At 40.6% G+C, this 14654-nt stretch overlaps 1 protein-coding gene across 2 annotated transcripts; it reads right to left on the bottom strand.

The window, feature by feature from the left end:
• Positions 1-4618: 4618 nt before the first annotated feature.
• Positions 4619-14157, bottom strand: AFG2B (AFG2 AAA ATPase homolog B). 2 transcript variants are annotated; one of them, XR_010441535.1, is made up of 9 exons: positions 12890-14157; positions 11702-11887; positions 10912-11076; positions 10216-10425; positions 9604-9831; positions 8606-8740; positions 7835-7960; positions 7264-7471; positions 4619-4707 (listed from the first exon to the last, which is right to left on the bottom strand). XR_010441535.1 is itself a non-coding variant. In XM_064721869.1 (8 exons), exons 1-8 carry the CDS (start codon positions 13964-13966, stop codon positions 7319-7321), a joined length of 2280 nt encoding a protein of 759 aa, XP_064577939.1. In that variant the 5' UTR covers positions 13967-14157; the 3' UTR covers positions 7121-7318. The 2 variants fall into 2 exon arrangements, 1 of the variants encoding a protein (XP_064577939.1); XM_064721869.1 differs by lacking the exon at positions 4619-4707 and having other exon boundaries at positions 7121-7471.
• Positions 14158-14654: the final 497 nt, after the last annotated feature.

Below are 14654 nucleotides of genomic sequence, written 5' to 3'. Positions count from 1 at the left end.
TGTGCCATGTTTGTTTAAGCTGAAAGCTTTTCCAGAAGTGTCCAACAGCAAATATTGGCTGGATTCAGTGAATCATTCCCATTACTCTTGTTTGTTTTCCACAGCCAGTCCTAGGGACAGCCACCCTCTGCACTAAGGCAGACAACAACTGCAGGATGAACCATTTCCTTCAACAGGTGCGTCAGCCCCCTCTGTAAGTGACTGTTTTCTGCACAAAGCCACCACTGAGGGAACCAGACAGTGCAGAACTGCACTAACAGCACCTTGTGGCAGAGAAATGCAGAGGGGCAGAAGGAGAAATGCTGACACTGGGGCTATCACATGCAAAGAAACAAAAACCCCCAACACACTCTGCCACACCACCACAAGATCTGCAGATTTAAGGCCTTGATGTACTACTGTAATAACAAAAATTAGAACTCATTGTATAGACACTGCAAAAGGCAGCCTTCTATTCTTTTCTTCCAGAAAGTTATTTTATAGACTACATAGAAAAATTTAGAGAAGCATGACCATAGACTCTAATGGTGGATTTCTAATAGTGATTAGAACTATTAAAACACATTTCTAATGGCTTGCAACCTATACTGGAAACTCTAACAAACTAGTGACCATTTTTATTAAACTTCGTAATTATTATGAAATTTGGAAGTGATATAGTTCCATGTAAATGTACTTGCTAGGGTGAGCAAAGGTAGTGATTGTTAAAAAACGTCAACATCAACCAAACCAAAATCAAGAGCAGAATGGAGTAGGAGACTAAAGACAGCAAAGGAAATAGAGAGAAATAAGAAAGTTGTTAAATTATTTCAACAGCCTCTAAATTGTTCATGGAATTAAGACTCATGGGTTTGCATGACATAGATCAGGGAAGCCTTACTGTTCTCATAAACATCAGCTCATAAAATTCAACCAGTTGAATCTTTACTGTTTGCAGAACAAGGAAATAACTTGTACATTGCTTTATGGATTTATGTTGAGTAGCTGATTGGGGAGACACAGTAATTGCTCTTGGTGTATGCTACTTATAAGAAAAAAATACTTTATGCAGGAGACAGATTTTTAGGGACAGTCAGAAAAGACACAAAACCCTAAGAGCTTTAACAATATTCATAATCTTTTTGAATTGCCAAAAAAAAATTTTGATTTCTTAGATTGTGTGAAAACCCTCCCCAGAAATCCATATTAATAAAGAAAAACAGAACAGTTTACAAAGGAAAACAGATTTATTACCACAGCTGTTATGCTTCAGGACATGATAAAATAAGCAACAATCTGTGACTGACAGCAGTCACACAGTGTGACAGCAGTCACACTGCTTAATGTGCTACTAGAAACATCACTGAAATGTGGCTAAATACAAAAATTAACTAAAATTTACTTACACTCACTTTCCCAATGTTGACAGATACTTAGGTCATAGTACTTGCAGCCAAAAAAAGTGACTTACTGAAGAACAATTAATGCATCAACTTGGAGCATGGCACTTTGTTTTTGCTACAGTCCAGTAGAAATATGGAAATACAGAGAAAGATTTTAAAATATTTTCTGTTTTAAAACACTTAAAACTTGTATTCCTCAGAGCTCTGTATTTTTGTGGTTCTATGATATTCAATCTTCTTGTAATGTCATTCCTTAAACACAAGCTAAGGACTTATTCTGAAGACTAGTAGATCCTCTCATCTAAAACATAAATGCTGCTGAGTCATCCTTACTTGATAAACAAATATTTATGCAACATTTAGATTATTTTTTTTCTCAGTTGAAGAAAACAGCTCCTGAAGCCAGGCTACCTTGGAATTAAGGAGACAGCTTTTCTACATGAAGATTGTCATTGCTGCAGAATAACCTAAAGCACTTGACTATTACTCATTTAAGGGGACTTTTCCCAATTAGCAGTTGTTTCACTTTTGCTCCCTTCCTCACAGAAAGGATTATGAATTCTGACCATCCACTGTGAAATAAACTGTGCAATAGATTGAGAAACTGCTTGGAAGAGGGCACATACAGAAAATATCTGCAAAAGGACTGTTCTGCCATTGGATGCACTTATTGTCTCATGATTTTACTGGGACCCTGCCCATTACATTCTTTCCCTGGCCAACCCATGATCAAACACACAGAAGCTTAAAGAGTCTCTTCATAGAATCATTCCTAATTTTAATCAGCTAGTTTCTATTTGATAAAAGAGATATACCTAATAGCATGTAGAAATCTTTAAAAATATTATTAATTGTGCAGTACATTGCAGCTTGCACTTGAACAACCTTGCACAAAGATAAGAAATTACCACTGTGTAGTTTTGGATGATGCAGATTTTCTAATTCTAGTAACTTCAAAAAAATTTAATAATGAACAATATTTACCTGATTTTCATTTTCCTTCTAGCCATGCTTAACCCTTAGGTTTTGAGGTTCTAAATCTGCAGTCTCAAATACAATAAGAATTAAATAAGAAGGTTAAAGAACCTGGACTCCTCAGTGGGTAAGTTTCAATATTTGCAGCACAACATTAGTTTTGTTAATCTGTCCCCACATCTAACACAGACAAGGAATGCAAGTGTACTGTATGACCACATATGCTGCCATACAAAGACATCCTCTGGTTATGCCTTTAGTCTCCATACAACATTGAAATACAGAACAGAAAGTTCTGTATCTCTGAAAGGAGACCAGGATTCCCAATTTAGAAAGGCTTTTGAATTTGCATGAAATGTAAAAATTTAGAATTTATTTTATTAAAAATTAATAAAATGGCAAAACTAATGTGTTTTGAAACAAATCCTGAAATTCTACAAAAACTATGAAGGCTTTTTTGATCCATAATCACAATCTGAATACTCAAAAATTTACATCAAATGCTTATTGAAAATGAGTCTTTTGATTCAGATTTTTGGACTATGTGGATGCTGTATGCCAGCTTCTAAAGCAACATCAAACTCCTCATCCAGAGGCCAAAAAAATGTAGGGAGACCCTAAAAATGTAGCAGAAGCATTTCCGCACACTGATTTCAGTAGTCAAGTTTGTGCAGAAATGATTCCACTAGATTCATAGGGTACCTTTGGGAGGCAACAGAAACTTCTCACTTCGTCAGCTTTTTGACCTCTTCCAGCTCTTTTATAGGTTGCCACTGCTGATTGATTGTTACCAGCTGGAAGAAATGGAAAATATGAAAGTTAGGAAAATCCCAGTGAGCATTTACTCCACTCCCACATCTCCCCATATCAAAGATCAGCTTATTGCTGAAGAAGTTCTAGTGGCTTTACATTTTCCTTTCAGAAATATGCAAGAGATGATACAATAATTTGTTGAACAAAATCACTTGGATATTAATTAAGTAATCACACAAATAATTTCACTTTTCCTTATCCTAAGTGCTCTAATAAATTAAGATATTTTTCCTTCCGGCTACAGTATTCAAACATTCTTACTCAATTCTGTAATTCAGGAACAAGGTAAGGGTAAACAGCACTTCCTTACACTCCAAGTTTCCACTGTTATCAGTGGAATGGAGTAAATGGATGTTTGGGGTGGGAATGGACACAGGACAACAACCAGAAGAACAGTATGAATTTAAGATCAGACCTACAGTGTAAGAGATCCCTATCATTAGCTAATAGAGTGAAGACATAAAGTAATCAAATAAGTATTTGTTTCCACTTTTAACTAGATACACATCAACTTTACACTTGTTCTCTTGTTCATATTTTACTAGTTCTTACACATTGAAAGAAGTGATTAATTGTGTTGGAAATTCATGCTATTTATACATATACTATATGTACAAATTACCTTTTGAGGCTTGGCAGGATCAATAGTTTCCCATGGTTCTGAACTGCCAATCTTGTGAATGCTTTAAAAGAAGATAAAACAGGTATTATGTTTTAAGGTGTGTCCTTGAACACATTTTCATATGAGCAGCCTATTGTCAGTAGAACTATTCACCTTAGTTAGCAGTTCCCTAAAACACAAGTTTAAAGATTTGGGCACTGTATTTTAAAACCTGGATAGGAATCAATGATAGCTTTCTTTTTTTGCAGCTTCTAAAGCACCAAGCCAGCCAGCACTGTTCACATATCACTGAAGGAAGCAAGCTGAAAAATCAAAGCTGAATAAAGACACAAGGGACTTTTACCCTAACACTTTTATCCTAACAGTTAAAATGCCTATTCCAATCACTTTAAAATAAATAAATGAACTCCCAAAACCTTTAAGAGTACAGGATTTGGCTCCAATTATCAGCCAAGCCATTGGAATACTATCAAACACTGTTCTTTATATACAAGTCAATAGCCTGGTTGCAATATATGTGCATCTCATCTACATATGTGATTATATGAAATTCTTGTTTAGAACATTTAAAGCTTCTTATACCTAAAGCAAAACCCCCCTAATTATTAAATCAAAAGTTAGGAAATAACTTGGACTACACTCCAAATTAATTATTTTCCTCACTATTTACAATCTGCAGATACTTTAGTCATTATCAGTACTCCCAGTACTCTGGAACATGTGCCTGGCACAATTTCTTTTTTTTCTGTGTGTAAAACATGATAGTCAAATACTTGGTTGAATAAAACAAGTTAAGGTAAGCTCCAAGGAATAAGGTTTTGCTTACATCACATCAGATTTGCGGAATAGGGAATAGATACAAAAAGAGAACGCCCCAGCTGCTGCGAAGGACAATATTCCGGCCAGGGGAATGAGCTGAAAGATAAAATAGAGAAAAGAGCTGATCTTATGTCCCAGCTACAGACCCACGAGTAGGGGAGCAAGGGTTACACAGAACTAGGCAGGGATTACCTGCTCCTGTATATTTCCTCGATATTACCCTTTACACCACTTCACTTTTAATATGTGAATTTCACTTCTACCTCTACATTACCCTTCTTCACACCTCACTTTTAACACATCAACTTTACGCATGTCCCATTTCCTCGGGAAACCAAGTGGCAACCCCGGTGCAGCCGCCCGAGCCCCCCGCATCCCTCCCGGCGGGCGGGTAACCACGGCCCCGACCCCTCCGGCCAACTCACTTCTCTTTTCGTTCTAAGCGTGTGCAAGATGCCCTTGCTCATGCTGGCAGCGGCTGCGGAGCGGCTCAGACAGCTCTCAGCTCTCCCCGGCTGCGGCAGGAGGTGCCGGCCGGACCCGCCCCGCGCTCTTTGAGCCCAAAGCCCTGAGGGGCGGCACAGCGCACCCCCGGGGGACAGCGCGCCCCAGCGGCCGGACAGAGAGGGCCCTGAGGGCGGCACAGCGCACCCCCCGGTGGCCGGACGGACCGGGCCCTGAGAGCGGCACAGCGCGCCCCGGCGGCCGGACGGACCGGGCCCTGAGGGCGGCACAGCGCGCCCCGGCGGCCGGACGGACCGGGCCCTGAGGGCGGCACAGCGCGCCCCGGTGGCCGGACAGAGCGGGCCCTGAGGGCGGCACAGCGCGGAGCGGGCCCGCGGGCCGGCAGCGCCCCCTGCAGGTGCCACACGGAGCGGCCGAACAGAGCCTGTGCCTGTCCCGCACCAACCCTTCTCTCTCCGCGCCTGCAGCACGCCAACCTGGCTTCTCCGCTTCTCCTTTGTCCTCCTGTCTGTCCCCTTCTCCAGGTATCTAGGCAAACGCCCCAGTGCTGACAGAGCTGCCTCTGCGGAGCTCGGAGAGCTGCTTATAGTGACCAAAAGAGGAGCCCGGTGTCACTGCGTCCCCTCGCGCTGCAGCAAAAGCTCAACCCAGGCCCAGGTTCTCATCACTGTCCTGTGTTCCACAGCTCCTCTCACTTCCCAATATCATTTCCCAATATCCCTCTCTGAGCAGAACTACCAGGGGCAGGCTGGAGGTGAGAGCAGGTGACTCCATCCATTGGTTTCTCCCCTTCTTTCTTGCCCACAGGAAAGCAGTGAGAGGAATGAGAGGCTGCCTGCACTGCATGTTCTGCTACTCCCAGCAGCAAGGAACAGACATGACAGGGCACAAACAGCTCAGCTGGTCCTTCTAGGGAGTGGGTGTGGAAATTCAGCAGCAGCATCTTGGAGGAGCTGGCAGCATCTTACTGTAACAACTCTGACATGCAGCAATTCCAATGGAAACTCTCAAACACTGGGCAGCCAAACAGACAGTTTTCATACTTTTTCTCAGCACTGCTGCTGAGAAAACTCTGTGTATTTATAAGCACTGTCTATTTGTTGCTACCAATAAAGCTACAGGATGGTCCTTTCTATAAAATGGTGATGAAAGCCAAGCTGTAGGGCAGTTGTCTGTAACTGAGCCCTTTCCTAGGTTACAACAGCTTTACTACTGCCTTTTGCCTTCCTCAGCCACCAACTGCCTTGGAAGTTCCTTTTGTGATCCATCTCACTATAAACCACACTCAGTGCAGTCCCTAGTGTGCCTGTTATGAGAAAGAAATAATTGTTAATGGGCTTAATTTCTGAACCTTGGCTAAAATAAGGAACTGTCTTTGACAGTGGTGTATTTTGTTCTCGAGCATTTTGACTGGGAAAAAGAAAAGGTAATAAACAATAATAAAAACCCTCCTACTCTAGTTAAAATGCACACTTACATACATGTAACACCAATTTCCTTAGAAGTGTCTATGTATTTTACAAGGCAACCCACAAAAATGTATTGACAAGGAATGGCTGGGTGGGGAAAATAATTCTGCAGAAATTGTCATTATGCAAACTCCCTTTTCTAAAGAAGAAATTATAGTTTGAGTTGATTACATACTTGGTATCTGCTTACTCAATCCAAATGTTTGTACAGTAAGCAGTAACGAATCCAAAATTACTCCCCAAACCCCTGACTTCCAGACCTACACCAAGGAGTTAAGCACTGGCAACCCTTTCACTGCCACTGTATTTGGGAATCTGCTTGATGATGTAGGAATGTAAGCCTAGACAGGCACATATAAAACACCTTACATTTTATATAGAGTGAGACTTCTTCCTATTTAATTTCCTGAAGGCTTTTCTATTTTCTATGTATTTGCTGTCTTTTGGAGACTTCACAACACATTTCACATTTTCTTCTTATGCCATTCCTACTTAAAAGTAGGAAATCTACAGTAACACTAAACTAAAACCATAGTGTTTCATCTAAGTATTTCAATTACTTGTTTCATCAGATGTAAACCTACCCAAAGCAAACAAGATTTTAATTTATTATTCATTATTTAAATTACAGAACTTTTTAAAAGTGACACTTTACTGTATTTCACACTCCCTGAAAACTACAGTAAGTACAGTGTTAAAAAGCAGGAAAGATGCAAACCTTTTCAAAATCTTTGTAATATATTTCAAAATACTTATGCCACTCCTTTATAGATTCAAGAGGCTAATTCTTGATTAGAGAATTTTTCATAAAATTCCAAGTCTTTTATGGTTAAAGATGGTTTTACAGTCTGCAATGATTTCACAAAATGTTCCTGTTTTACAGCAGTGGCTTCGAGTCCATTCTCTTGCAATGCCAACAAAGCAGCCTTTAAAAGAAAAAGAAAAACAATTTAGTCCTTATCATGTTTTAAATTGTAAAGAATACTGTAAGTACTCTAAAATATTTTACAAGGAACAAAGCATTAGTTAAAGCATCTGAAAACAGCACTGTATAACTTATGGTTATTTAACAAGAGATAAAGATCCAGGTAAGGTTACCACAACTTTTTATTTAAAGAATGAACCCTTGTTCAATTCTTCTGTTTTAACCATTCTCTTTGGATTTTCAATGCAAATTGGCAAAGCATCTCTACTACAGATGGCTCAGTAACATCTATGAGTTAGCTCTTTTTTCATTCAAAGTTGTTATTTAGAGTTTATCTCACAGATAAGCCAGGAATATTTCTTACCTCCTTGCACAGGTTTTCAATATCAGCTCCAGAAAAGAGGTTTGTCAGGACTGCCACATCTTCTAATGACACGTCAGTATCTAATGGAATTTTTTCAGTGCAGATTTTCAAAATGGAAACTCTTCCCTGTAAGTTGGTGCATATTATGCAAGAAAACAAAACCAAACAAACAAAAAATTAATCTTTCTTCAAAGCAGTACTAAACTTGAAATTAGAGCCAAAGAAAATCCAGAAAAGCACCAAAACTACCTGGTTTTGGTGGAAGAATAAAATGCTATTAATGGAGATAACACACTTCTGGTTGTCTCATATATTTATTATTCACAGTCACTCCTTGCTTCATGAAAACACAGTATTTTAGGCTGAACAGGCCTGATTTGGCATGCTTTGGGACAACTTTTTTTTGTGAAGCTCAGGACAAAAAGCTACACTAGCCTTAGGAACAGTATACAAAAATTACTTGAAGCAAGGACAGACAACTTATTTTGATATTTCCTGAATTGTAGCTTGATTTTGTAAATATCCATTTTCTCTATTTTCCATATGCAATATGATAACTACCCACACCAGTTAAAATGCTATTGGTGTTTAAAATACAAATATCTTTATTACTTTTAAAATTTTTTTCATTGTACCTTGAATTTGTTGACTGATCTCCAGTGAAACACCCATCAGTTGTGAAGGATGTTACAGACATATATCCCCTTTGCTCTTAAAGCATGCTGGCAATTAACATCTCTCCCTTTAAAGCCATGCATGGATGTGCAATACCTTCAGATCTGGAGGTGGAATATAAATCATCTTGTCCAGCCTTCCAGGACGGAGCAAGGCATCATCCAACATATCTGGTCTATTTGTTGCAGCAACTACCATGAAATCTTTGTTCAAAGTTTCCTGAAACTCTAACTGAGTAAGAGATCATGTAAACAAATTAGTGCAACATGGTTGAGATAGATATTATCACAATACATTAGTTAACTGCTAATGAGAAGAGGGGAAGGGCAAAAAGATAATGTAATTTTACATTTTACTTTCCCTTCAATATTAGTATTTTATCTTTTTTGAGGTAAAAAAATGCCTTGGTGCAGGGCAGATTATATGACAAAGAAGAAATATAGTTAGTATCTACCTTGGCAATACATAAAGACTTTCCTTTGGTCAGATTGTAATGAAGAACATTTTTTTTGCCAAAACAAAAATTCTGGAACTGTTTTCTTTATTATTCCCCCAAAGAGTACCATAATAAGAAAGAATTTATATACAAAAAAGCTAAATATTAAATGTTGTGAATAATTCATTGACAAGGGAAGGTACAAGTTTGTGTTTAAGTAACTAACAGATCATAACTGTGCTGCTTTTGTATGCATCATGTGAGAGAAAGAGCTGCAAATGAAGTAGGGGAAGGACTTAGAAAAAGTAAGCTCAGGGAGGAACTTATTGAGAGTAAAAATCACACAATCAATCTAAAAAATTAATTTAGTGTCAATAAAAGGATTTTTATGACAGAAGATGAACACTCAACTAGTAATGCCTGTGTGGGTATTTTGGTCAAACAAAGCCTCACTGAGGAACAGTGTATGTAAAAACAATCAGCAGCCTATATACAGTGTCCTCTAAAAACTAGTAATTATGACAGAGCAAAACAGCTTCTTGCATGTTTTTAAGTCCAAGGATTTGAAGATTAAAATGTGAATGCAAACAACTAAAATTTTTGAAACAACTGGGCAGCACTTCTCATTCTTCCTGTACAGAAAAGGGAGCATAAATACCTTTCTTTCCTCATCACTTTGCTCTTGGCACTGAGCCTCAAGCTGCAGCTTGCCTCCTCTTCTTTCTGTAACCTTCAGCCCAATCCCATCCAATTCATTGAGAAGCACAGAGAGAACCCTCTCTGAGACACCATGGCCAGTTCTGCAGAGTGCCCGAGATCCCAAGATGGAATCAATCTCATCCAGGAATATTATTGCTGGAGTATTTGCTCTTGCTTGGCGAAAAACCTTTTCAACAAATGGTAGTAAAATAAAACATTAATGCCTGAAAAAAGAATCCCACTTACATATACTCTGTATTTACTTTAAAGGTACTTTTGCAATGATTCTTAAGAGCTGTGCTGGCTTACATTTACTTTTGGCAAATTCTGCTTCTTTTTTATATTCCTAAATGAACTGAAAATAAAAGGGTAGGAATTTGAAGTTTGATATTGGTATAATTTTAGGGGTAGTTTCTCTCTTTATCTACATGTGAATCTGTAAGCCATTTCTATTTTATAATCAGATGAGAGCACTATCATCTTTTCAACAACAAAATTAAGGTCTAACTAATACTTTACAAAAATCAAGCAAAAATAGACTACAGAATTTTACATAAATTAAAAACCGTACCTGAGACAAAATCTTCTCTGAATCTCCAACATAAGGTGAGAAGAGGTCAGCACCACTCACAGAGAGAAAGGAACAGTGACAACTCGTGGCCACAGCCCTCACCAGCGTGGTTTTGGCACACCCAGAGGGCCCATAGAGAAGAATCCCCTTGGGATGAGACAGGCCCATCCTGGCAAATGCCTCAGGAAATTTCATAGGCCACTCGATACTCTGGCAGTACATAAAAAAGAGATTAAATTCTTAGTAACGAGCAATCAACAAAACTGCCAAGTAAATAATTTCCTCTCCTTGATACAAACATTAATTGGAAATCAGAGAATAGTGATTTAGTCTTTCTTCAAATAACGCCCCCTGCTTAAACTTTCCATTTGAAACAGAACTAAAAGCATTCCTGAAGAGATAACAGCCAAGAGCCATCCCTGGATAAATGGAATGGACAAATTATCTGGCTAAAAGTCAATTATTTTTCAGCTACTAAAAACATGCCTATTTTCCCATATTATTAGGCTTGGTGGTGGTATCTTGTGACTGCAAGATTTCTAACTCAAACATTGTAGTAACACTGTAATAATGTTTAAAATACAATTTATAATCAGGTAATTTGCAAAAGAAAAAAATTTCATAATGAAGGGTACAGAATACCTCCAAGTACATACTAGAAATTAGCTGTTAATCTAAATTAGTTTAATACATTACCTGTTTTAACTTTAATTTCACATCTTCAAGACCACCAATTTGCTCCCAAGTCACAGGTTTACACTCTGTTAGTCCAACTGCACTTCGAAAAGAGGATGGCTGTATTTTTTTAAAAGCTTCTTGGAAATCTCCCATGGTAATCATGTTTTCAGTTTTAGCTGAATCCTGAAAAATAAGCCCAGATACAGAATATTAACAACATTTTAATGTAAAATTTAAATGCTGCATTAATATGCAAAAAGCTTCACATAAGGCTAAATGCAACTAATAAGGAAGTCAATTCCTGACCTAATGAGCTTAAAAACTGCAGACACAAAAATGCAACATAAAGTAAAATATAACCTCTTCAATAGCAAGTTTTTATACAGGAAAACCCCCTAATTTTAGCAGAAATTTATGTTTCAGAGAAAACTACTAGCCTCTAAATTATAGCTCCATTAGGCAGTGATCTGCTAAATCAAATAGTTGCTTTCAGGGTTAACATACATTACATCCTACAATCTTATGAATAGAAAAAAAAAGTTGCAAAATCCATTTTCACCACATACTGAAGAATGTATTTTATCTCAAACAGGCTTATAAAATACCTCTATTAAACCACAGATGCAGTAACAGAACTAAGGTGAGAAGTGAAAGGATGAGCAAAAATAACGTATTTATATTTATAATATGCTTGGTGTGAGTATTTGTGAGTAATATGCGTGGTGTTGAGCTTTTCAAGTAAATTATTAATGAGGAAAGGGCAGTACCAATATTACTGGCATTGTTCTTGACTGATTTGCAAGCATACCCAAGAGCTGTGGGACACAGCCTGCATGGCAGCTTCTCTGCAGAGCGCTGTAAGGTCAGCTCCAACATACCCAGGGGTCATTTCTGCCAGCTTAGCCAAATCAACCTCTGCAGAAATGGGCATGGCAGATGTCAGCAACTGCAGGATGGATCTTCTCTGTGTAACTGTTGGGGTCCCAATAATAACCTAAACCAAACAGAATAAACAAAATATTTTAGGAGATAATTTGCCATATGCATTTATTTTACAGACCTAAGCAAGCAATTTTGTCCCTTCTTTATACTGGCTACTGAAAATTTATATATACTTATATCCCAACTAAAGAGTTTTACAGGAAACCTATTGCCAGCACTATACAAATTACAAGTATTTAAAATGCCATTTACTTTCCAAGGGAACAGTGTTTGCATAAAGAGCTTTCGATAAGACACTCAGATAGCATTTATCAAGTCCTGTAACACTGAAATAATAATTTCCTTATATCACAAGCACTAAATTAGACTAATATGATAGGAAAAAATGAAATAGATAAACATTCATATATTATTGAAAACTTGGTAAAACTTCATCCTAAAAATACATCTCAACTATCTATAAATCTCAGAAAATTAAAGAACTCGATTAAACTGGTGGAGGAGTGGGTTTAGCCAGGAAAATAAACAATACAAGCACAAGCACTGTGTGTTGTATAACTGCATGTGGTTTTCTTCTTTGGACTACTAGGCTAATGGAAGTTTTCCAGAGTAGACCCAACCTCTGTTACTGAAACCTGAATAGAAGTTTTGACACAACAGGTTACTAGTTCTCTGTCACAATAAATTTTTAAAGGGAAATACACAAATGTTCAATCTAGGATTTAAATGGAAAAAATCCAATCCTGTAAAGCTAAGCATCTGTAAACAAACAAACCCTCTGAAGATCAGGTCAATGTCTCTATGATAAAGGAATAAAAAGACTCCTCCCATCCATTTTCACGTATATGAAGCTCTCAGTGTTCTGAGTAAAAAACCCCAAAATAACCATACCAAATTTGCAGCAAACTACAGACAGAAACAAGACACCTGTCCCAACATATAGAATCTTGCTATGAAACATGACTAGAAGACATTAACAAAAACTATTAACAGCCCCCTTCCGCCTCAATAAGGAAAGAAAAATGCGAGTGTATGATCAGCAGGGTTTATTTACCTCTCTGTCAAATCTGCCAGGTCTCCTCAGCGCAGGCTCCAGGGCATCAGGCCTGTTTGTGGCTGCCACAATGACCATCCTGCCCTCACTCCCCACACCGTCCAGCAGCGTCAGCAACTGAGCAACAATCCGATCCTCAGGAGCATTGTTTGAACTTCCTCGCTTTGGGCATAAAGAATCAATCTCGTCAAAAAACAGAATGGTTGGGCCCTCGTTTGACATCTCTCTGCCCTTTTCAAAGACTCTTCGCAAATTCTCCTCACCTTCCCCTGGTCTTGAACCATGGAGGGCTGGGCCACTGATGCCCAGCAGATGCGCACCCAGCTCTTTTGCTACTGCCTTTACCAGGAGCGTTTTCCCTACACCCGGGGGCCCAATTAACAGCACTCCATTCGGGACAGAAAGACCCAGCTTCTTGAAAGTTTTTGGAAAGCGGAAAGGCAAATCAATCATTTCTTTCAAGGACTTCCCCACATCATCCAGTCCTGCAATTTGAGTTTTGGCAGCGTCTTCTGATAGATGTCGGTACCATTCTAAAGTGATCACCTCCTTAATTTTTATGCTTGTTTGGGGAGTTATCAATCCAGCTCCCTCCTCCAAAGGAGACGCAGACAGTATTTCAACATACACCACGGGATTTTCGGGACTTGGGGCGACAGTAACAACATAACCAGGCGAAACATACACATTTCTTAGCAGCTCTCGGATAGTCTCCTGCAACACCGCTCTGGGAGTGGACTTTTTCAGCGCGGCGCTCTTGAGGACCACTCTGAGGGCCGCGGCTCGCAGGGGTCCGTGCGGCAGCAGCCGCAGCCGGTCCAAGCTCAGCGAGAGCCCGCGCAGCTCCCGGCCCGGCAGCCCCGCCGTGCTGCAGCTCAGGTCGGCCTGCAGGTACCCGTCCGCCAGGTCGTGCCGGGGCCACGCCGTGCACACACAGCAGCCGCCGGGCAAGGAGATCCTCAGCGGGGCGCCGATCCTGGCTCCCAGCAAGGAGAGCGCGGCAGGTCCCAAGCGGCACCGCTGCGTGCCCTCATCTCGCGGGTCCAGCGGGAGCAGCTTTAAGACTGCCGCCTCCATCGCTGCCTCCGAGAGGGAGGGCAGCAACCCTCCCTGCTCTGCGCGAGCCCGTCGGCTCCTTACTCACCGCGTCTGGCCCTCCCGCGGGGCTCCCGCTCCGCCACCGCCCGGCGCACCGCGGCCGCCCGGCATTGCCGAGCCGGGGCGGGCGGGACGGGACCCCGGGCAGGGAGCGGACGGGCCGGAGAGCAGCCGAGCCGCGCGCGCGCTGACAGACGGCCCCGCGCATGCGCCACAGCGGAGCACGCGCACTGCGGCCCGCCTCAGCCCCCTCAGCATCGCGGAATGGGTTCGGTGCGAATGGAGCTCCGAGATCATCGAATACAGGCTGTGTTTAATACCACCGTGTTAGTCTGACCGTGGCACTCAGTGCCAGTCTGTCCTTGAACACAGCCGGGGACGGATTCCTGCGCAGTTTATTCAATAGCTAGTCGCCCTTCTTGCGAAGGATTATTCCCTAATGTTCAACCTAAACCTCCCCTGGTGTGGCTTGAGTTCTGTGGCCTTTTGTCCTGTCTGGGAGAAGAGGCCAAGCCCCACCTGGCCTCAGCCTCCTTTCAGAGAGTTGTGGAGACCTTTAAGGTCCTGCCTGACCTCTTTTATTCCAGGCTGAGCCCTCCGTGCTCCCTCAGCCATTCCTCATAGGACTTGTGCTCCAGGCGCTTCACCATCTTCCTTGGCATTCTCT

Source organism: Zonotrichia leucophrys, chromosome 10 (genome assembly GCF_028769735.1).
Source record: "Zonotrichia leucophrys gambelii isolate GWCS_2022_RI chromosome 10, RI_Zleu_2.0, whole genome shotgun sequence".
In the NCBI taxonomy this organism is placed as follows: Eukaryota; Metazoa; Chordata; class Aves; order Passeriformes; family Passerellidae; genus Zonotrichia; species Zonotrichia leucophrys.
The sequence above is the reverse complement of the archived record's forward strand: the minus strand, read 5'-3'. Positions and strand labels throughout refer to the sequence as shown.

Excerpts from the sequence above, each read along its gene's own strand:
- AFG2B (XM_064721869.1), bottom strand. The coding sequence starts at position 13,966 with ATGGAGGCGGCAGTCTTAAAGCTGCTCCCGCTGGACCCGCGAGATGAG. Across the intron at positions 11,077-11,701 it reads CTGTGTCCCACAGCTCTTGG|GATTCAGCTAAAACTGAAAA; the intron begins GTATGCTTGCAA and ends CTTATTTTTCAG. Across the intron at positions 9,832-10,215 it reads CAGAGAAGATTTTGTCTCAG|GTTTTTCGCCAAGCAAGAGC; the intron begins GTACGGTTTTTA and ends TTTGTTGAAAAG.